The sequence below is a fragment of the Eurytemora carolleeae genome, unplaced genomic scaffold, assembly GCF_000591075.1.
Source record: "Eurytemora carolleeae unplaced genomic scaffold, Eaff_2.0 scaffold910, whole genome shotgun sequence".
Taxonomy (NCBI): domain Eukaryota; kingdom Metazoa; phylum Arthropoda; class Copepoda; order Calanoida; family Temoridae; genus Eurytemora; species Eurytemora carolleeae.
In genome coordinates, this window is record NW_019396803.1 from 5,422 (window position 1) to 28,297 (window position 22,876).

General features: G+C 32.4%; 1 protein-coding gene across 1 annotated transcript in view; it reads right to left on the reverse strand.

Moving 5' to 3' along the window:
• The window catches only part of LOC111708836 (metabotropic glutamate receptor), a gene marked incomplete at its 3' end in the record, with an annotated part of 55,476 nt that overhangs the window by 955 nt on the left and 31,645 nt on the right, over nucleotides 1-22,876 (reverse strand). The window contains exons 16-28 of the mRNA XM_023482336.1: nucleotides 19,180-19,312; nucleotides 18,851-18,953; nucleotides 15,032-15,133; nucleotides 13,294-13,321; nucleotides 12,968-13,040; nucleotides 12,266-12,345; nucleotides 7,457-7,624; nucleotides 6,322-6,359; nucleotides 5,109-5,216; nucleotides 4,098-4,156; nucleotides 2,684-2,818; nucleotides 1,418-1,462; nucleotides 1,054-1,096 (exon numbers count right to left, since the gene is read on the reverse strand). Coding sequence (XP_023338104.1) covers nucleotides 1,054-1,096; nucleotides 1,418-1,462; nucleotides 2,684-2,818; nucleotides 4,098-4,156; nucleotides 5,109-5,216; nucleotides 6,322-6,359; nucleotides 7,457-7,624; nucleotides 12,266-12,345; nucleotides 12,968-13,040; nucleotides 13,294-13,321; nucleotides 15,032-15,133; nucleotides 18,851-18,953; nucleotides 19,180-19,312 — 1,115 coding nt within the window. The remainder of the gene's footprint in view (nucleotides 1-1,053; nucleotides 1,097-1,417; nucleotides 1,463-2,683; nucleotides 2,819-4,097; nucleotides 4,157-5,108; nucleotides 5,217-6,321; nucleotides 6,360-7,456; nucleotides 7,625-12,265; nucleotides 12,346-12,967; nucleotides 13,041-13,293; nucleotides 13,322-15,031; nucleotides 15,134-18,850; nucleotides 18,954-19,179; nucleotides 19,313-22,876) is intronic.

The window sequence follows — 22,876 nt, forward strand, 5'->3', positions numbered from 1 at the left end:
GGGGGGGGGAGAGTCTCAAACTTTCCCTGGTTTTCTCCGTAAATCGAAACAACAATCTTTCCAGGAGGGAGGGAGGGGCTGAGCCCAGAAAGCAACCTCCTGCCCCCAATCTGTCCATTTCCAGTTACTCTTGAAGTTAATTGAATGACTGCAGTCTTGTATTCGGTTCACAGATTTTACTAACACTGCATTTTCAAACATATTGGGAAGCAAGGGGACGGGCGGAGGGGGGGATGGTCAATAGAATTCTTTAATTCTTTATTTATAAATTAGAACAATAAAGATAAATTTCCCATTTGTACTTTTCGATGTAAACAATCATGATAATAAGTTTTGATACCTAGCCTTGCCATTACCTTTCAGCTGCATACGTTTTTGTCAAAAACCAGGTTTGTGAATGTGAATGGGTCTAGTCAATTTTGAAGATATCAAATTTCATTTTTAGACAGGGTTTCAGGGTAAAGAGAGAAAAAATCGCCTCTTAGATGATATTGCAAAAGATTAATGTTTAATGTATTCGTGAAAAGCACATGAGGATAAGAGATGCATCTATAGTCTATACAGTTTTGTGCAAATGCATATTATCTCAAATTTTGATAGAGGAACTCAGAACTGCACGGGTATAAGTTAAGTGAGTTGACTATAATATTTGTTTCCGGGCAAAGCATGGTTTCCGAGTTAATCTATATATAAATAAAGTGGAAATCTCTGTTTGTTTAATTGATCATAACTCATGAACTCCTTTGACAATTTGTCTTAAATTGAGATTGGGGAACTTGGGAGAACCACGGAAATGTTCTTAGCTTGGTTTGCTTTCAGGGAAAAATACAAAGAGAATAGAACACACACACACACATATATATATATATATATATATGTATATGTATATATGTAATATAAAATGGCCGTTTTACATTTTTTTCTAGTAAATTCCCCTCTACTATATATTCTATTCTCTTTGGAAAAATAGCAACAATCCTAAGTAAAACGGCGGGAGTAACTATTAGTACCCTGGGCAAAGCTGGGTTCTCCGAGATAATATTAAAATATTACTTGTTTTCCTGTTGAATAGACTCTAGTACCTCTTCCACAATGTCTAGAATATTTATTAAATATCAAATTGTCAAATTTCGTACAATTTTCAAGAATTAACATAACCTTTACAATTTGTGGTAATGCATAGAAATATTTAGAAATATTTGAAATTGTCTGTATGAATGCTCTGTACTGTACGTACATAAATATCTGTACTGCACATTACTATTTGTACTGTACTGTACTGTACTGTACTGTGCTGTACTGTACTGTGCTGTGCTGTGCTGTGCTGTACTGTACTGTACTGTACTGTACTGTACTGTACTGTACTGTACTGTACTGTACTGTACTGTACTGTACTGTACTGTACTGTAATATGTACCTGGTTTCGAGTTAACCGTCACTATTGCAGTTTCTACCACACCGCCTACAATAAATACATGTGTTTAATTACCTAAGAATGATACTTCAGAGACGACTTTACGAGTCAAATAATTTAATAATTTAATGCTTTAAAGGTTTTTTATTAAACCGAAAAAACTTGTTTTTCTTCTCATACCACAGCAAACAAAATCAAAGAGCTACGAGGTCACAAAGTCATTCAGTAAACAGCAAACTGTCTAATTTCTCTGGAAAATCGTTAACTTTTACAAAAACGGAAGACTGTTTTTAACCTTAACATTGCGGCACTAGAGTTTTGGTCGCATGGGTAACCCTAGCTGTCTGTAAGTTTTAGAAATGTCAATCCAATTTTGTAATTATTCTTATCTAAACACATTTTAATTCAAGCAAAATTTCCACTGCCATGCTGAGTGCTGACATTTTGATTGTTTGGAAAAAATGTTGCATATTAAAACTTTACAAAGTTTATTCTAAATACCATTAAATTGATTGTAAAGCTGCTTTCAGTTCAGTCAGATGTTTTTAAAGTTTCTTTTTAAAGGGATTACAGTGGTATCTATATTAATAATAAAGTAAGTGCAGTGGATTCATGCTGACGACACATTGAGGGCATTTTTTAGAATTTAACACTTTTAAAGACGATATTTTCCTCATTTTCACTCAATTAATACCATTACTCAAATGATAGCGTTGTGAATCTAGCATGCCACAATATTAAGAGTTGTCCTTAGAGTATGGAACTTTTTGAGCATGGAACTTTTGTGTAAAGGATTACTAATCTTGACATTGTGGACACTTTTCAATTTAAATTGGGACTGTATGGTTAATTTTGAACAAATGAAATGCACAAATGGCAATGCCCGATTCACAACGGTACCCTAAAGTATGAATTATATATTGGTGTTTAAAACTGATTAAATTCAATTGTAGATTCTCTACTACAGTGACTTGTTGCATTTCTGCCCCAGGAAAACATATTGGAATTATAAAAGTTAAACACTCTTAAACCTAGTAAAATGACAATATTTTAGCTGCCACATTATTGATCAGGTAAAGGTTCCAAGGATACCGTTTTGTGAATCGGACAGTGCCATGTTTGCATGAAGGGTCACTTGAAATTACGCTGACAGTACCTTTAAGTAAATCAATGCTTATTCACAACACAAAAATTCCGACTTCTGTAGAAAATAACAAAAAAGGAAGAAAACAATTATTATTTTTATTAATTTTAAACTAAAATACTAACCTCCATTGCGAGGACAAAATGTAACTGTCGACATCTTTTTTGTATGATTGTTTTCATTCTCACAGATGTTTTTCTTGAGTGAGCAGTTTGCGCTGATGGGTTGGTGGGGCTTCGCTGATAACATGTTATACTCCCCTGCAATAACATGTTATACTTCCATGTAATAACATGTTATACTTCCATGTAATAACATGTTATACTTCCATGTAATAACATGTTATACTTCCATGTAATAACATGTTATACTTCCATGTAATAACATGTTATACTTCCATGTAATAACATGTTATACTTCCATGTAATAACATGTTATACTTCCATGTAATAACATGTTATACTTCCATGTAATAACATGTTATACTTCCATGTAATAACATGTTATACTTCCATGTAATAACATGTTATACTTCCATGTAATAACATGTTATACTTCCATGTAATAACATGTTATACTTCCATGTAATAACATGTTATACTTCCATGTAATAACATGTTATACTTCCATGTAATAACATGTTATACTCCCATGTAATAACATGTTAAACTTCCATGTAATAACATGTTATACTTCCCTGTAATAACATGTTAGACTTCCATGTAATAACATGTTATATTCCCCTGTAATAACATGTTATACTCCCATGTAATAACATGTTATACTTCCATGTAATAACATTTTATATTCCCATGTAATAACATGTTATACTCCCATGTAATAACATTTTATATTCCCATGTAATACCATTTTATATTCCCATGTAATAACAAGTTATACTCCCATGTAATAACATTTTATATTCCCCTGTAATACCATGTTATATTCCCCTGTAATAACATGTTATACTCCCATGTAATAACATTTTATGTTCCCATGTAATAACAAGTTATACAACCCTTGAATAAAAATGTTATGCTCCCCTGTAATAACAAGTTATACTCCCCTGTAATAACATGTTATATTCCCCTGTAATAACATGTTATATTCCCATGTAATAAAATTTTATATTCCCATGTCATAACAAGTTATACAACCCTTTAATAACATGTTATGCTCCCCTGTAATAACATGTCATACTCCCATGTAATAACATGTTATAAAAATTATAAAAAAGTCTATATGATGAAAAATCATAACAAATTTGTAAAAAAAATGTTCAATATTTTTTTTAACTTCCTACTCCGTCTCCAAGCAATTTGAAGTACTTGAGAGACTCTACCCCCAAAGCTCCCGTGGGGAAAAAGAGTCAATAAAAAATTAAAGAAAAAAATAATATTAAATTTTTTTTTATTCTAAATTCCAATGTTTTGATGTGAAAATTACATTTTTGCCAGATCCCCAGTATTTAAGGCTGGTCGAGAAGACACAAAATCGTTCATTTATATTCCGAAAAACGGAATCAGTCCCTTTAATGACCTGAATTCTTCTTGTGCACGTTCATTTTCTCCTGGTAAGGAAACCCCTGTCCAGCATTTCTAAATGAGAAAGTGTTTAATATAAAGGAAAAATAAGACTTTCGTAAATATGTTCCCTCTGGCCGCGGCCAAACGGCTGGACCGAATGGGCTGACATTTTGTGTGGACACTCATGGGTAGCCTGGAGGTGACAAAGGCTGAAGAAAATTTGATTTATTTAAAAAAAAGGATTTCACAGGCAACGCCTAGCCCTTCAGCAAGCATAATATTAAAAAAACATGAACAAGCAGATTACATCGAAATGCATTTGATATCTTTTTTTGATAAATCAATCCATAAAATTATTATAGGACATATTTTTCCAAGATAAATTTTATCGTATTATTAACAAAGGAATTGAGGCTAAGCCAAAACTCAGATTTTATAATTCCTCTAACTGTTTAATTTGATTGTTTAAACCCTTGATATTTCAAATTTGATTATTTTATCTAACAAAACGTAGGTCGCAAAGATAGAAGGATTTTTGGCAAAAACTCAATTCTTATCCTTATTTTAAATAAAAAATACATATTGATTTTACGTGTTTAAAGTAGGCAGAGTTAATTATGGAAAGAGTGGGATTAGAGCTTTTCTACATCAAAGATATGGCAAAAACATCTTTCTTAATTAATGAAGAAAAGTTTTAAAACCAAAACTGAAGTAAAGGAATGTTCAAAAAGGAAATATTTTCAGAGTGCTAGTTTTTCATATAAATTTCGAATAAAACATCGCTCATTTGGCAGCAAAAGTTGGGTGGCTGCAAAAAAGTCAACAAAAAATCGCTTATTTTGCAACAATTGCTGCTCACGATGGACAAGGGCCAATTTAAATTCGAACCAGACCGACCCCTTGTACCGGCCTTAGTGACACGTGGCAAGAACCGGTCTGACCCTATCCTATGCCGGCTCGGTTTCAACTTTGATGGCGCGGCCAGACTTTTTACATTAACCGGCCTATCATATGCGTGTTTTACCTATTATTGGTCGTCGTGTTCATCGTGAGTCGTCGTACATTCTTCTCTGGATGCAGAAGTATTATGTACAGCTTTGGGCTGTACAGGCATATCAGGGATACATATCCACTGCAATACAATAATATACATATACATACAGAAAATTCGGAGGTAAGCGATTATACCAATGCAATGAAGACGACTTTTGATTTTTATTTTAATTTATATTAAGAATTAAACAGCATTGCTACACAAACAAATGGAAAAAGCTTCTCTTAAATTACTTATAAACTTGTAATTTGCAAAAAGCTTGTTAACAATGAGAACTTGGATCACAAAATCGTCTTCTTGATATTCATACTATCGCCTACCACCGTGCAAATTTTGTATATCACTGTACATCGATGGTGACATGAATCTGTCTAGCTGGGGATGGTTCGTTTGATGTACGTTCCAGTTTTGCTGTCTATAATCTGTATGTTTTGCTGTCTATAGTCTGTAAGTTTGCTGTCTATAGTCTGTATGTTTTGCTATATATAGTCTGTATGTTTTGCTGTATAAAGTCTGTATGTTTTGCTGTCTATACTCTGTATGTTTTGCTGTATATAATCTGTATGTTTTGCTGTCTATAGTCTGCATGTTTTGCTGTCTATAGTCTGTATGTTTTGCTGTATATAGTCTGTATGTTTTGCTGTCTATAGTTTATATGTTTTGTTGTCTATAGTCTGTATGTTTTGCTGTCTATAATCTGTATGTTTTGCTGTCTATTGTCTGTATGTTTTGCTGTCTATAGTCTGTATGTTTTGCTGTCTATAGTCTGTATGTTTTGCTGTCTTAGTCTGTATGTTTTGTTGTCTATAGTCTGTATGTTTACTTTACAACTAAAAGTCCGTTATATTTAAATGAATCTGACTTTGGAACAGTATGCTGCATGTACAATGTACATAAACATATGAGGTAAGTCCTCGCACCATAGGACACATAATACGTTCTGCAGTCTAATGATATTATGTACAGCGAGTGTAAAGCAGTTGCATATTCTTTGATTTGATTTGATTTTAAGTTTAAATTCAGTAAAAAATCAGATTGATCTAAAGAGATTTTCAATTCAAAAAGATTATTTTTCGCTGACATATTAGGTATCTAAATTAGAGTAAACAATTTCTAGAAAAGAAGGATAGATTAGGGGGAATTGGATCCAGAACTTTTGGTTGAAAAAGTAGATTTTTTTCACCTTAGACTTATAGACACACAGAGAGTAGTTATCTGTATCTAAATATAATCAAAATTGTTAGAAAGACTTCTTATAACATGTTTTTAATCATAACTCCTCTTTAGGAAAAGCGTTTGAGAAGCATATTTCTATTATGCAACCAAATAAACAACTACTGACATGACGTCATACCCTGTAGTTAAAATCAACACATTACTTGCTCATTTGAACTATTTTTCTATAATTTAGTTTTTGAAATTTTGTTATAATTTCATGAAGTTAGGCCATACAATTAAAGATATTGTTTAAACAATTACAAAAAAATATTTCCAATGAACACAAACTCAAACATAGTTCAAATAAACCATAATATAGTTCAAAAGTGTGTATTAATTATGGGTTTGGTTAGGTTAAGACAATTTCTGGGCCGAGCGCTGAGGCTAGGACAGGCTAGAGGGCCGAGCGCTGCGGCTAGTTTATTACTAAGGGTTGGCATAGGATATGACAGTGTCTGGGCCAAGCAATGCGGCTAGGACAGGCCAGGGGGCCGAGGCCGCTGCGGCTATTAGTTCAAATGAACATAAAAATAGTTCAAATTAACATAAAAATAGTTCAAAAGAACCAAAAAATAGTCTAAAAATGTGTTGAACTCCTGTAAACCATAATTCATTTAGACTCCTGAATCTATTTGAATCTTTTGAAAAACATTTTTTATGTTCATTTGAACAATTTTTTTGTTCATTTGAACTAATTTAATGTTTTTGATTATTTCATTTGAACAATTTTTATGGTTCGTTTGAACTATTTTTATGTTCATTTGCACTATTTTTAAGGTTGATCTATTATGTTAATAGTTCAAGGAACAATAGTTCAAACGACGGTAGTTCAAACAGGATAGTTTCAAAGGAACTAAACGCTCGCCACAAACATATCTTCTTATCCTTTCATATTTGCGGCCTAATGTCGTAAGCATTTGATTTAAAATCTGCCAGATCTAAAAAGCTCAAGTTCAAAATTGCATAGGTTTACACCGTCAAGGTGCAAAGATATAGAATTAATATTAGACAAAAAGAGTTTGTAGGGAGTGTTTAGTTTCTTGGATCTACATTTGTGCATTGGATAAAATATCAGAATTTTAGTTTTGTTGAAAACCAACCTCGTATGAGTTTCCTGTCCCGAAGTACAGTGCCACGAAGGCCAGCCATATGACGCATGTTGTGTACATCGTGAACCCAATAAACTTGGCCTCATTGAAGTTTTCTGGAACCTTCCTTGTCTTGATTGCGTACACTGTACATACACTGATCAGCAGCATGTTGTACACCTAAACAACAATCAGTAAAAACTTCTGGAAGAATCATGAAGTAGAAGGACGACTGTTAGATTCAAGTCCAATCAACATAAAACACAGTAATTGTGCAGTTTACATGTACTCATTTCATTTTACCTAATTCGTGGCTGAATTTTAACAATTTGAACCGTATCGCTCCAATTAAGCCCCGGCTGAAATCTCAACACACTTATTACAATTTGAACCATGTCTTATGTTTGAATCGCGCTTAGACGCAGTTCAAATAGGACTCAGGAACCTAATTTAATGAATTTAGTTAGTTCACTGAACTACCTTCCGCCGCAGTTCAAACCTTGATTCATCGATTCAAGATTAAATATTTTGAGTCAGGTAGTTCAGCCATCTCTTCAATTCATTAAATTCAGTCCAAGTAGATTTAAGATTCTGGTAAAACTTGATTTTTCAAATGTAGTTTAAGGGGATTCATTGTTTCTTTACCTTCTGAACTTTGAATTTAGAGAACTGAAAATAACTTTTATAAAACTTCTACATTTGATACTACACTTTATACACAATTGATTTGGCACACAAAGGAATTAAGGAATTAGCTTACAAGTTAGCTTTTAACTTTTTAGTCTTAAATTAAATTTCTTAGGTTTATTTTTATTGTGTTTTTCATTTCATTAAATTAAGTAGGTATCACATGTTTTCTCACAAAATTCTAAGCAAAACTTTCCAAACTGAAAATGCGGGAAAATCAAATAGAAAACACAAAAGTTTTTGCTACAAACAATTTCGTAAAACTACAGCTAGGAATCAATCTTTGGCTTGGTACAAATTAAGCTCAATTCAGTTCTTTTAATCCTAAAATGAGTTTCGCTTTGCAGGAACCTTTTAACCAATTAGGGAAATTGTAATATATTTTTCTTTACAAACCATATTTTCTGATTGGGCTCCCTTTATTCTGATTGGGCTCCTTTTATTCTGATTGGGCTCCATATATTTTGATTGGGCTCCCTATATTTTGATTGGGCTCCCTTTATTCTGATTGGGCTCCCTATATTCTGATTGGGCTCCCCATATTCTGATTGGGCTCCCTATATTCTGATAGGGCTCCCTATATTCTGATTGGGCTCCCTATATTCTGATTGTGCTCCCTATATTCTGATTGGGCTCCCTATATTCTGATTGTGCTCCCTATATTTTGATTGGGATCCCTATATTCTGATTGGGCTCCCAACCTTTAATCAAGAGTACAGTCCCTTTAAGTTGGCATTTAAATATTTGTTTAAACTATCGGAATTTGGATTTTTTATTAATCTATTCAATTAACTCTATAATTTGATTTGTTCTATTTTAAAGTTTTCCAGAATAGAATAGGAATGTATTTCTGAATCTAAATTCTTCTATATATAGAGGTGAGCACGACGTTTACGTTCTTAAAAATTGTATTTTTTTAATATATTTAATTCGTTCACATATATTTATATTTCGTTTATTAGAAATTTTAGGCAAGTAATACCTAGAACCCCCTGGAATAGGAAGACGAATTTAAGACTCAAGTTATGACTTTAAACAGTCCAATGAACATAAGACACAGCAATTAGTCAGTGTAAATAGACCCATTTCACTTAATAAGTGATTAAATAAACAAAATCTAAATACACTTAAATAATGTCGTCTTCTTATTCCACAATTTTCTAGTTCTCGCTGTAAATAGATATAAAAATAATAATGAAGCAACCTTGCACGCTAACACTTACAGGGGGGGGGGGGGTCCGGACTGCTTATGTTATTAAAGAACTTTGACCTTGCCAGGCTACGTTTGTTGCGTTAAACGTGTTCGGTCGACTTTACACTGGGTAGTCCAGACTGGACGGCACGACTGAATGCATATACAGTACGCATAGTACCCGCTCGGATCATGAAACTTTTAGAGTGGGGTGAGCGAGGGGAGGAAAGCCAACCACAAAAAATTTTTTTCGAGCCACATTCCCCTCATTTTCTCGTCTGAGCCACATCAAAATCATCATCCTTTCAACATTGAAGGAATTATATCAAATTTTTGTAAATCGAAAAAAAGTTTCAATTGAATTAAAGATTTCAAGTTTAATGTCGTTATAAATGTTCACTTTTTTTACGCGCATTTTCAGATACTCCTGGTGTAGAATGCCGCAAATAATTCCAAAAGAACTGCAATCTTTTTTGGTACCTATATTGAAAACCATAGAACTTTTAAGGGTGGTACCATGGGGAAAATGCTAGGCTGGGGTGTGCTAAATATTTTGCTATTCATTTTTATCAAGTGAAGGATAGCCATTACGGAGGCAGAAGAGATTTAAGTTTTACCTAAATAAAGTTTGACATCATTCTCATGGGTTTGAAGATCCAATGCAATACTTTAGTCCATCCCATTTTTTGCCCTAACGTGGCCCGATTTAAAAAAAAAAAGTTTTATCTTCAAGCACTGGAAACTTTTAAACACAAAATATTCGAAGGACGAGGATTCCGAGGTGGCTCGGACGAGAAAATGAGGAGAATGTGGCTTGGACGAAAAATTGATGTGGCTGTCCTTCCTCCCCTCGGTGAGCTCGATTTTATTTATTAATTCTATTGCGTGAGAATCCAACTTTTGAATTATAAACAAACATAAACTAAATATTTGATTAGTCTGAAGCACTTTTGTGTTTTTAATCTCCGGGATTACTAATTGATCTTCATCTTAAGCAGACTTACGACTTATTTTATTTCCTCTTCGATATCTCATAGTGGTTATGCCCTGCACTTCTAACTTTGATTTCAGGATCAAGCACTAATTATCAATCTTAAAGTGCCCACATAGGATATCGAGAACAAACGTTCAAGATAAACAAAACAAGTTTCGATATCTGGTTGGTTTGTTTGTTTTGAAAGATCTATAGATAAAACAAATATATTGACTTGAATAAACTATATTTTGTAAATATAGAAAAGAGTTTTTCTAATTTAAGGTGCATTTTTATTTGCTTTTAAAAATGCTTTTTGTCAGATATTTTAGATTTTATTTTAAAATTCGGAATCTTGACAAACTTCATAAATTTTAAGGCTTAACAATTTGATAAAAATCAGTTTAAAAATTTCGATTTTTAAAAAATATACAAAGTTTTCTTTGACGTGTACACGACTACTAATGTAAATTGCAAGCAAAATTCAAATCATAACTCTTCTTATTGAATAGGTTTCGAGAAGAACAAACATCATTTTTTTTCTAATAAATATTAAAATTTTCTAATCCCTTAATCTTTGCAACCCAATGTCGTATAATCTTAGATTTTTCAAATTATGAATTCTCTGAGATTAAATAATCAAGGTTTAAAGAATCATATAGTTACATAATCAGAGGCCGTATTTAAAGAATTTGAGCCGGGCTCAAATATGGTTGCTTCCATAAAACCGTATACAATTTTTCAAGATTTTAGCCGGCGCTCAATTAAAACCGGTTTTTGGGGGGATTAGAGACACAGATTAGGGATTAAAATGAAAAAAATATTGGGATTGTGTCGAATACTCAATCCCTTGCTTTTCTCATACTTGAGATTAAAATTAAATTTAGAGCAGCTCAGCTTGGTAAAAAATTTACATTTTTTAAATTTTAAAGTTTTTCAAGTTTTAAAAGCCTCCATGTTTAAATCTATCCCATAATTGACCTCAAAGGTATTCTCTCCATCAAACTAATCTAAGTTTTTAATTGACTTTTAATGAACAAAATATCTTTAATGTAAAGTTTCATTGAACATTTTCCAATTCTAGCCCAGTTTTTCAATTCATGTTGCAATTTTCATTCCTTTATAAAAAGCTGGTTTTTTGGTATGCAACAATTTTCATATAATCCCGCCGGGATATTTTCATTGAAAGATACTTTGAAAATCTACAAAGGCATAAAAAAATCCGCAAGCCCTCGGGTTTATTATTGAATCCCCTCTTTAAAAAGGAATGTCATTTACTCTCAGACAAATTTCCATTGATTCTAATTTGTCTGAGAGTAAATGATACATTTAAAGTACAGGACTAACAACAAAGAATAAGACTTCAATGACGCCCTAAGAATCTTTAAATATGACGATATAATATTAAAAACTCCGGTTAATTTCAAATACCAGGACGACTTTGGACCTGATAGATAAAGGTGTAAAAATACAGTACAGTGATAACCAGAAAACTCTGAAATAGGAAGACGACGACTTTATAGTAATTTATTTTTGTGCATTTTTGGCTGTTACAATGCAAAACGTTTTACACTTATTAAATCACTAATTAAGTGAAATGTGTCTGTTTTACTTTGCAATTGCAGTGTCCCAAGCTCATAGGACTTTTTAAAGTTAAAACTTGAGTCTTAAAGTCGTCTTCCTATAACAGAGTTTTCTGGTTATGACTGTACATATACAGACTATGTGAGAAAAACTGAACAGTACGCCAAATTAATAATCCCCGTCAATAGTGAAATTTATGCGTGACCCTGGCTATTTCTGAGATCCCATGGGTGCACACTGGCTAGTTTTGTATACAATAGAGGTATCATTATCGTTTAGAAGATGAAGAGTCTTCTTACTGTGTTTTTATTATCATGCATTTATCCAATATCATGTGCGTTGTCTAGAAAATTATTATGCTTAGTGTAACCCAGCGTATATCTACCTGTGATATAACAAAAGATGAATCGTTGATATTACACTTCAAGATTACTTGATCACGTCTCGGGTAGTCGTACAGTACTCCTGTACAATACATACAGTCAAGGTGATTAAATGCAAGGTGTTTACTTTATTATTGTTTTAATAAAACTAGTTTCTTGTGATCCTATTGTTAAAATGATCTAAACACAGTTCTTGGCAGAAATTTATTTTCCATTGCAAATGAATATTTTGTAAATCAATCTGATCTAAATTAATATTAGTTATGATTTAAGAAACATTTGAAATATTTTGATGTCCCATTGGAGCCTGCACAGAAAGTTCTGATTTTACAAGAACTATTAAATATAAGAATGAATAGTTTTTATGTTGCAGGATTTGATGGTGAATAAATGAAATGATAAATATGTTGTTCAATGAGTAATGATAAAAGTCGCCTATTTTTGCAAAATTTTGCATATTTTTTGTAAAACTATAAATAAAACATTTAAACTGCACCATTAATAAATGTATTTACGTACTATTGTGAATAAACCGTTATAAAAATAATACATCAAAGTAAACTGTTTGTTTCACTTCCATTGGACAAAATAATGAATAAATGAATGTTACAGGATTAAAGTTTAAATGAAAAGATGAATGGATGAATTAAAGAATAGGTGGAGGATGAAAGGATGAATGGGGGAATGAATGAATAAATGAATACCTGGATGATGAATGAAACACCACACGACTGTAGCGCAGAATTGAACTGATACTAGACACAACGTGATGAAGACCTGCATTTTTTATGCTGATTATTCTTTTTAAAGTGTTTCTTGCTAAATGAACCCCACATGCAATGATGCAATTCGTAAACTATGTTCAGTCGACATCATTACAAATTATGTAATTCTTGACAATTTTTACTGATTCTACTTTTCTTATAGGTTCAATCTTGTTATAATGTCGAAAAAATGCCAATTAAGAATTATCCACTACATGACTTGAGACATAATATGTTTTTTTTTATAAAAAACCTTAAAAATCTACCTGAGAGTACGGTGATATCAACGATGGTCTGAAAAAAATGATGTAAGAATCAAATACAAATTTTGGTTGTGGTCTCGTGTTTGATCATATCATGTTAGATTTGTCCCAAACCATTTAAAAGCTACTTTTTACTTCAACGCTATATATCAATATATCAATTAAAAAATAATTCGTTTTGTTGCAGCTAACACACATGTTGGAGGTAACAAACATGTTGAAGGTAACAAACATGTTGCAGCTAACACACAAAGGTAACAAACATGTTGGTGGTGACAAACATGTTGAAGGTAACAAACGTATTGGAGGTAACAAACGAATCTGTAAAAAAAATTCGTTTTTAAATCGTCAGTTAGATTTCATCCTATGTGAGAAACCCTGTAGTGTTAAGAGTTGTTAAACAAGAAAAACTAGCGAAAGAAAAAAATCTTTTTATACCTTGAAACTTTCTATGCATTACATTGTAAAACATAATTTACAGTGCAAATTACCTTTACACATTTTAACGGTGGGGGATTGAGTGGATTTACGTATTCTGCAATCTGCATTGAATAAAAATCCCCCGGGTCTCCACTGGGAAAAAACTTTTTTGGTTCATTACTTATAATAACCCTTAAATGGCCGGTTATTTCGGGGGGGGGGGGCTGTATTGAGATTCCGTTCTAACTTTAAAGAAAATACGGTGGTAGGCGATTATATCAATACAATGAAGTTGACTTACTATTTCAATTTTGATTTATATCAAGCTTTTAAACAGCATAGATACACAAGAGGGGGTAGTAGAGAGAGGGAGTTTGTTAGTTTATAACACAGCAAAAACAAGTTCCAAGTACTATTTAATATTCTCGGACTAAGTTGTCAAAAGTTTGTTTGTAAACCCTCCTCCCTCCTTCTGACACCTCTTGCTGGAATCCAGTTTATTAACTCGAAGAACTTGAAATATTTCTCTTTTTAAATCTTAGACCATGACAAACAGAAATAATACTTCCACAAACTTCAAAGAGAATGATAAACCAACACTGCAGGGGAACCTGTATTGAATATCTCGGAATATTAGCGCCATTTTTCCAATTTGTCCACGGTTTTGCTATGCATCTTTCTTTTCTGTAGCATATTATACAGCGTTTATTGCTACCTGATAGCTGATTGAGCAGCTGATATTAATGGTCTTAGCAACTGATATTAGTACCATGATACCTGATTTAGCAGCTGATATTAGTACCTAATAGATTGGGCTGCTGATATTTCTAGATGATAGCTGATTGAAAAGCTGATATTTCTAGATTATAGCTGATTGAAAAGCTGATATTAATTGCTTTTAGCTGATTAAGCAGCTGATATTATTACCTGATAGCTGATTGAGCAGCTGATATTAGTACCTGAAAGATTGAGTAGCTGATATTACTACCTGATAGCTGATTGGGCATCTGATATTACAATAGCTGATTGAGCAGCTGATATTAATACCTAACAGCTGATTTAATTCCTGATATTAATATCTGATAGCTGATTTATCAACTGATGTTACTACCTGATAGCTGAATAAGCAGCTTATATTATCAACTAAGCTGGTTGAGCAACTGATATTACTATCTGATAGATTGAGCAACTGATATTACTACCTGATAGATTGAGCAACTGATATTACTACCTGATAGATTGAGCAACTGATATTACTACCTGATAGCTGATTGAGCAGCTAATATTAATACCTGATAGATTGAGTTGCTGATATTACTACCTGATAGCTGACTGGGCAGCTGATTGGAAGATCCTAAATATTCTGTTTGTTTTGGTGAGAAGTGCTCCGTATACTACAGAGAAACCGGTTCCTACACCAAATCTAAAAAAAGGTTTTATTTTTTATTATTTTTTTTTTCTACCCCCCCACTTTGCCCTTCCGACCGTAATACAAATACAATAAAAATTAATTTGATTCCATTTGGGGACGAGATCAAAAGAACTTTGGGTGCAAGAGGAATGCTGCAATTCCATTTGTAATTGTAATTGTAATTGGCAGTTTAGAAGTCATCTAGATGGGACTACCGCCCCACAGCTATGAACATGTTCTCATTATAACGTAAAAAAAAGATAAAAATTTCGCAGATTTTATGAAAAAGATTTGCGGATTTTCAAGATTTAAAAATATTTTACAAAAATAAAAACTTTTAAACACAAAATGTTAAAATTTTGATCATTCATAAACCTTCCCTGGGGTCACGTGAGATCCCATAAGAAATTTGGGCCCGATCGGTTCAGCCGTTTTGGCGTTTATTGGATACAAACAAAAAGACAGACAAGCCAAATTTATATATAGATACATAGAAATTCGTAACACAGGACGGGAGGGGGGGGGGGATGATAACAATTGCAAAATACAAAGAAATGGGTCGTTTGGAATTTCTTTACGTTTTTTGTGTGTTTTTTTTCGGCAAGTTTAACTTTTTAAGTAAATAAATATTATTCTACTTATTTGTTTTAACTGATATCTTAGTTTCTAAAGAAATATTGATTTTTTTTATGTTTTATGTCTGTTGTCAGTTTACAAATAATTTACTTATCTTTTATAATTGACATGATCTTGTTTTAGACAGAAATATTGATTTTTTTTATTGAAAAATAGGTTAATTTCAATTTCAATGATAATTTCGGACCAATTTGTGATATTTTTTTGCGTGGCCAGCTTTTCTTGTGATTGAATGAATTTTTTACCAACTATGATGCTTGTTTATCTTAATTTTGGCCAGTTATTTCTTTCCAATATTAGAACTATGCTAGTTTACACTATACAACGTTAACAAGCTGTTTACATTCTCAATAATATTTATGCAGATATTCATATATAGATATATATATAAACATAAATATTTATAAATATATATGCATCTGTATTGTACATTTAATATACATGTTAATTTTATGATAATCAGAAGAAATAAGTTTTCTTTTCTTTCTTCCCTCTTTTATATTTCCTACCAAATATAAGTCAAATCCGACAAAACACATCATTTCCAGAGCTAAAGGGACTGTTAACAATTTTACAGCTCCCTTTCATTCAATGTGACATTACCGGTACTGATTCTTAACTAGGGTTGGTTTAAACTTTTTTTCAGGGAGGTCAAGAGCGATTCGTTAAAATCGTCTAAGAATTACCTTTGTTTAAGTACGGACGCTAAGCTTTGTAAAGTACAGACGCTAAACTTTGTAAAGTAAAAATGATAAGCTTTGTAAAGTACAGATGATAAGCTTTGTAAAGTACAAATGATAAGCTTTGTAAAGTACAAATGCTAAACTTTGTAAAGTACAGATGATAAGCTTTGCAAAGTAAGATGCTAAGCTTAGTGAAGCACAAGTGATAAGCTTTGTAAAGTACAGACGCCAAGCTTTGTAAAGTACAAATGATAAGCTTTGTAAAGTACAGATTCTAAGCTTTGTAAAGTACAAATGATAAGCTTTGTAAAGTACAGACACTAAACTTTGTAAAGTACTTATGCTAAGCTTTGAATAGTACAGATGCTAAGCTTTGTAAAGTACAAATAATAAGCTTTGTAAAGTACAGATGATAAGCTTTGCAAAGTACAGATGCTAAGCTTAGTGAAGTACAGGTGATAAGATTTGCAAAATACAGGTGATAAGCTTTGTAAAGTACAGACGGAAAGCTTTGTAAAGCACAGATGATAAGCTTTATAAAGCACAGATGCTTACCATTGTAAAGTACATCATATCTACCTTTGTAAAGTACAAATCATTACCTTTGAAAACAGAAGAATATTACCTTTGTAAAGTACAGATGATTACCATTTTTTTAACTTTAATAATTTATTTTAATTAAATTTTACAATATTTTTAAATTTTAATATGATATCAGATGGAAACATTTTGAGACTTCTATATTTCTTGTTTTTAATCCTTTCTTCTTGATCTTCTATTCCTTGTCCATCCTTCAATCACACTATGGCTAATTTTGAAAATAAAAATAAATGAATTTTTTGGATGTTTTCTGCAGCTAGCCAAATTGCAGAGGTAGAACTATTTTTTGAAGCCCTGTATCTGTATTCTATATATTGAGATTGGCAAGGTTACTCTCCCCCTTGTTTATATTTAAATTTTGCTTCAGTCATGATACTGTGTCTAGTCAGCTCCTGCATTCCTAGCTTTTCTTGGAGGGGGAGAGGGGTGAGGGGGGCATCCTGTGTATTCTCCTTCTAATTTTTCCTGTTCAAAGTTTTCCTCTTCTTTCTTGTTTATCTTTCTTTAAGCACCCATCTCTACTGTCAAGAGATTTCCCTTCCACTTTTTTCTGTTCAATTTATTTTTTCTTCTTGCTTCTTGTTTCTTGTTTTTACACTTTAAGGCCTTTCCAAATAGTTCTTTTAACATCGAGTTGTGGAGCAGGTAGGAGAGAGATAAGGAGGTTTGTAGGAAGAAGGGTATAGGGGATTTCTCCCTGTGTTCCTTCATTTTATACTGTTTCCCAGTTAGGGGAATTAAGGAATTTACCCATAACTGCACCCCATATGCAAAATGGGGAGTTGTGATCCCTGAAAGCTCTATTGAGAGGTATCTTCAATGGCAGTCCAGTCCTCACATCTGGTCAAGTAAAAAACTGGTATCGTTGTGCATGGCTTGTATTCCCACGAGGGGTTAAACTCCTCTTTCAGTGAACCAAGCTGAAGATGAAGTTTTGTTTTAATCTATGTACAATTCTTGCTTCCCCTGTAGGATACTAGATGCGTAACTAAACACAGCGCTTCCCCAGCTGCAATTCTGGGACTGCATAGTAGGTCCGTTATGCTAGAGAGAAAGCAGGCAACTGATGATTACCATTGTAAAATACAGATGATTACTATTGTAAGGTACAGATGATCTACCTTTGTAAAGTACAGATGATTACCTTCGTAAAGTACAGATGATTACCTTTGTAAAATACAGATGATTACCATTGTAAAGTACAGATAATTACCATTGTAAAGTACAGATGATTACCATTGTAAAGTACAGATGATAACCATTGTAAAGTACAGATGATTACCATTGTAAAGTACTGATGATTACCATTGTAAAGTACAGATGATTACCTTTGTAGAGTACAGATGATTTCCTTTGTAAAGTACAAATGATTACCTTTGTAAAGTACAGATGATTACCATTGTAAAGTACAGATGATTACTTTTGTAAAGTACAAATGATTACCTTTGTAAAGTATAGATGATTACCTTTGTAAAGTACAGATGATAACCTTTGTAAAGTACAGATGATTATATTGTAAAGTACAAATGTTTACCTTTGTAAAGTACAGATGATTACCATTGTAAATTATAGATAATTACCTTTGTAAAGTACAAATGATTACCTTTGTAAAATACAGATGATTACTATTGTAAAGTACAGATGATTACCTTTGTAAAGTACAGATCATTACCTTTGTAAAGTACAAAGGATAACCTTTGTAAAGTACAGATGATTACCATTGTAAAGTACAAATAATTACCTTTGTAAAGTACAAATGATTATCTTTGTAAAGTACAGATGATTACCATTGTAAAGTATAGATAATTACCTTTGTAAAGTACAGATGATTTGTCCAGGTTTAGAGATGAGAAAGAATGTATTGATGTAGCAGAGAAGGATTCCAGACAGAAGAATATAACTCAGCTCACGACCTATAAAGAGGCGTATTTATACCCTTCAATGCAAACAATTTTTTTTTGAGGGGGGGGGGGTTGGTGGATGGTTTTCTTTGTTGGAAAGTCTAGACCTAATTCTTGGAAAGTTACCTAAAAATTTTAAAAAAGTAAAATTGCTAAAAAATAGTTAGAAGGAAGTAGGTGAGGGGAAGGAGGGGAGGGGGAGGGAGGAGAGGATGGGAGGGGGAGGGAGGATGTTTACCTGAAGCTCTAACTATGGGTGTATCCTTGTGTTTTAGAAGAACTAGTATAGTTCCCAGGGTTAGAAGGATTCCAATAGATGATAAACACAGCGGAACAATAGCAAATATAGACACCCAAGACATATGCTCAACCTGGACAATCAATCAATCAATCAATCAATCAATCAATCAATTAATCAATTAAGTATTCAACCAATCAATTAATTAAACAATGATTCAATCTTTTGTTTAGTCAATCATATCAATTGACATATAAATCAATCACTGAAGTAATCAATTAATAAACAAATCAATCAACTAATCAAAAATACTCAATAAGTCAATTGATCAATTGCTCAATGAATAAGGTGACCAAACAATAAACCAATTAATCAATCTATCGTTTAATCAATTAATCAATTCATCAACCAATTTTGTTAAAGCGTAAATTTGTCAATTGTCTTTGCTTGATTTGTTAAAGAACAAGTTCAGAGGGTAGTGTATTTTTAAATTATATTTGTATATTTTTGTAAATAATTTACCAATTGGATCTGGAACCATGGTCAATACAATCCCACTTGGATCCGGAATTAACCAGGGATCCAAAATACTTGAATTCCAGATTTTTGAAACCAGGGATCCAAAATATCTAGAATCCGGATCCTCGCTACTATTCGATTTCGTATTTGCATTTTCTAACCTAATCTCTGTTAAAAGTTTAAAACCATCCGCTAGACACTAATTTTCAAACTTCGACGAATTTTATTTGATTATGTGGTACAAAGTGTGTTGGAATATTTTATAATATATTTGATTGACAAGGACATTTCCTGGATAGAACATTTCATAATATACATTTATAATTCATAGACAGTATATTTCATAGACAAGACGTTTAATAGACAGGACATTTTACGTGAAATGTAGAAATCTATTAACGAAAATTGGGTCTAAATATAGATTTAGTCTGGTAAAGGTAAATTGATGCATTGAGGCAGTACACCACGACTACTCATGGACAGTAGATGTTAAAGTGACGAGCTTCTGTTAATTAGAAAAGTCAACTTAGAACAGCCTCAATCCAAAAAAACGTTGGTGGTGCCACCCCNTAATGATTAATGTTTAATTCAAAACCCCTATCATCTATTTATATACTTTGCTTGTCTTGGTGTCCGTCTGTTTGTTTGTGTTCAATAAACGTCAAAACAGTAAAACCGATCAGGCCCCAATTTTTTTTGGGACCTCACGTGACCCCAGGGAAGGATTTTCAAAAGTTTGTCTGTAACAAATTCGAATTTAGAAAATTTTGAAAATCCACGAAAATTTATTTTTTAAATCCTTGAAACTTTTGTTTTGTTTTTGTTTAACAAAGAGAAAATGTTCACAATTGAAATAGAAGATTGACGCGCGCGGAGCGCCCTACAAGCCTAGTCTTTATATTTATTTATATATATAATTGTTATGGTAAGTGCAGTATGTAGTTTAGCTTCAGGGAAAAAGAGATTTAAAGATGGATTAGATATATTAAAGGGTACAGATGGGCGTTATTCTTAATATAAAGTATTAGAGGCAGGCGTTTAAATGTACTAATATAGAAATTGGAAAATCTGCGGCATTTTTTGTGCTCACAAAAAACAACTTTGGTTTTATATAATAAAATTAAGATCTATACGAAATTCTTAATATCTCAAGTAAAATTGAAATTAAAAACAAGGCATGGACCAGTTTTTAAAAATGTAATTTTTCGTGCATCGCCAATCGCAAAACTAGTTTTGGAAGGAAAATAAATAACTTTGTATATCAATACAGAAAACAGCGTTTTTAGATTGCCTTTATTGTAAAATACCCAATCAAATACATATTCAGAAAACTGTGGAATATAGGAATACAAAATTAAAGCAGTACTTTTATATATTTTATCATTATTGACTTTATGGAGCCTGTTTACACTGCACAATTGCTGTGTCTCACCTTCATTGGACTTTTTATTATTAAAATCTTCTTCCTATTCTAAAGCTTTCTTGTTCTCTCTGTTCATTGAAAAAAAATAACACATTGTATCATTTGTGTTACGAAATCCCTATTCCCATCTCTAAAGCTGGCGGGATCTGATAAAAAGATTATTTATGAAGAGCTGAAAACTTACATCTTCTATAAACTCAAGAATTTATTATATTAAGTCTCTTAGGGTTTAGAGAAAATAAGGATAAAAGGATAAAAGCATTAGCTGCAGAAGGTAGATGTAAAGAGCGGTAGAAATAGAATTAAAGAAGCGAGTGTTTAAAAAGTGAAAATATATACAAAAGCTTGGTTTGAATTCGAGCTTAAAATTATGTAAAAGATCGAGACACTGTTATCGTTTCTATCCTGAACCCTATTATGGCTGGGAGGTCTGAATCTATGTATAGCTTGGGGAGCGTATAGCACCCCTCCTCCCCCTAGAAGAAGGCCTTAGAGAATAGGTATAGGGTTGAAATGCATGTTCATAGCCAAATTTTTCATGGACAGCTCAAAAAGAAAAAAACTAGACTGATAACTTTAATAGTTTGGGTGCTAGGGAGGGTGGGAAAAAAATGCCTAAAAAAGGGTAAAAAAGGGGAAAAAAAATTATTTTTTGATTTGAACAAATATTGAAGTGTGACACATGATTCTACGTGCATTTTTCAAGGGCTTTTTAAAATTATAGTTATTAGATCTGTAGCTTTAGTCACATAAAAGTTATGGGCTATTTTAGATTTTTTTTCTTCACAGACAGGACTTTTTTCCGCCCTGTACCCTACCCTATCAATCGAAAGATATATTTTTTTTACAAAAGTCCTTTAAATTACTCTTCATTAAAAGTCGCAAAATTTCAGGGTGATAGTGTCAAAAATGAAAGTGCTAGAACAAAAAAAATACAGGGGGGGAGGGTGCCAAACGCACCCCCCCCCCACCTGTTTAGGGTTAAAGAGGTAAAGCAAAAAATGCAGAAAACAAGGAAGTACAATGCTTAAACCAACCTTCCCCCATGGTTCTAAAGTTTTCTTTGATACATTTTAAAAAAAGAATTGAGAACTTTTTTATTCATAATTTTTAAATTCATTCAGATTTTTGCTTGTTTGAGGAAATTAAATAACTAATGTAATGTAAGTCAGAAAAAAACGTTAAATTCGCAAATATTCTTGCACCAGTTCTAAAGTTTTCTGTGATCAATTTAAAAAAAAGATTTGAGACTTTTTCAGAATTTAACAAATTATTTGCAGAAAATCAAATTTAAAACTAATAGTGTTTTAGCCTTGAACAAAACAATTTCCCTTATAATATCTTTTTTTTTCAATCGTTAGTCACTGAATAAATTCTTTTTTATTTAAGAATGTTTATTTTAATTTACGACTGATGAGTTTTAGCAACAAATTACAAATAAGATTAAAATGATATTTTAAACGTGAAAGTGAATATTTGCAAATTATCTTTTTTCCATCTCATAATCTGAGTTCTTTTCCCTTATGTCCATTTGACAGCCCAAATTTTTATTTTGAATAATCTTTTTGTTTGTTTATCCTCTTGTGATTTTTACATTTTTTTAAATTTTTTTTTATCGATTTTGATGGTTATTATATCGTTAGAACTGACGAGGGTCAACCCAGACCGAAATATATTTTCAATAAATGTGGAACTAACATCTACTTTTTTACTCTACAGAGGTTTGGTCCATCACCATCACTGAATTTTAAATTC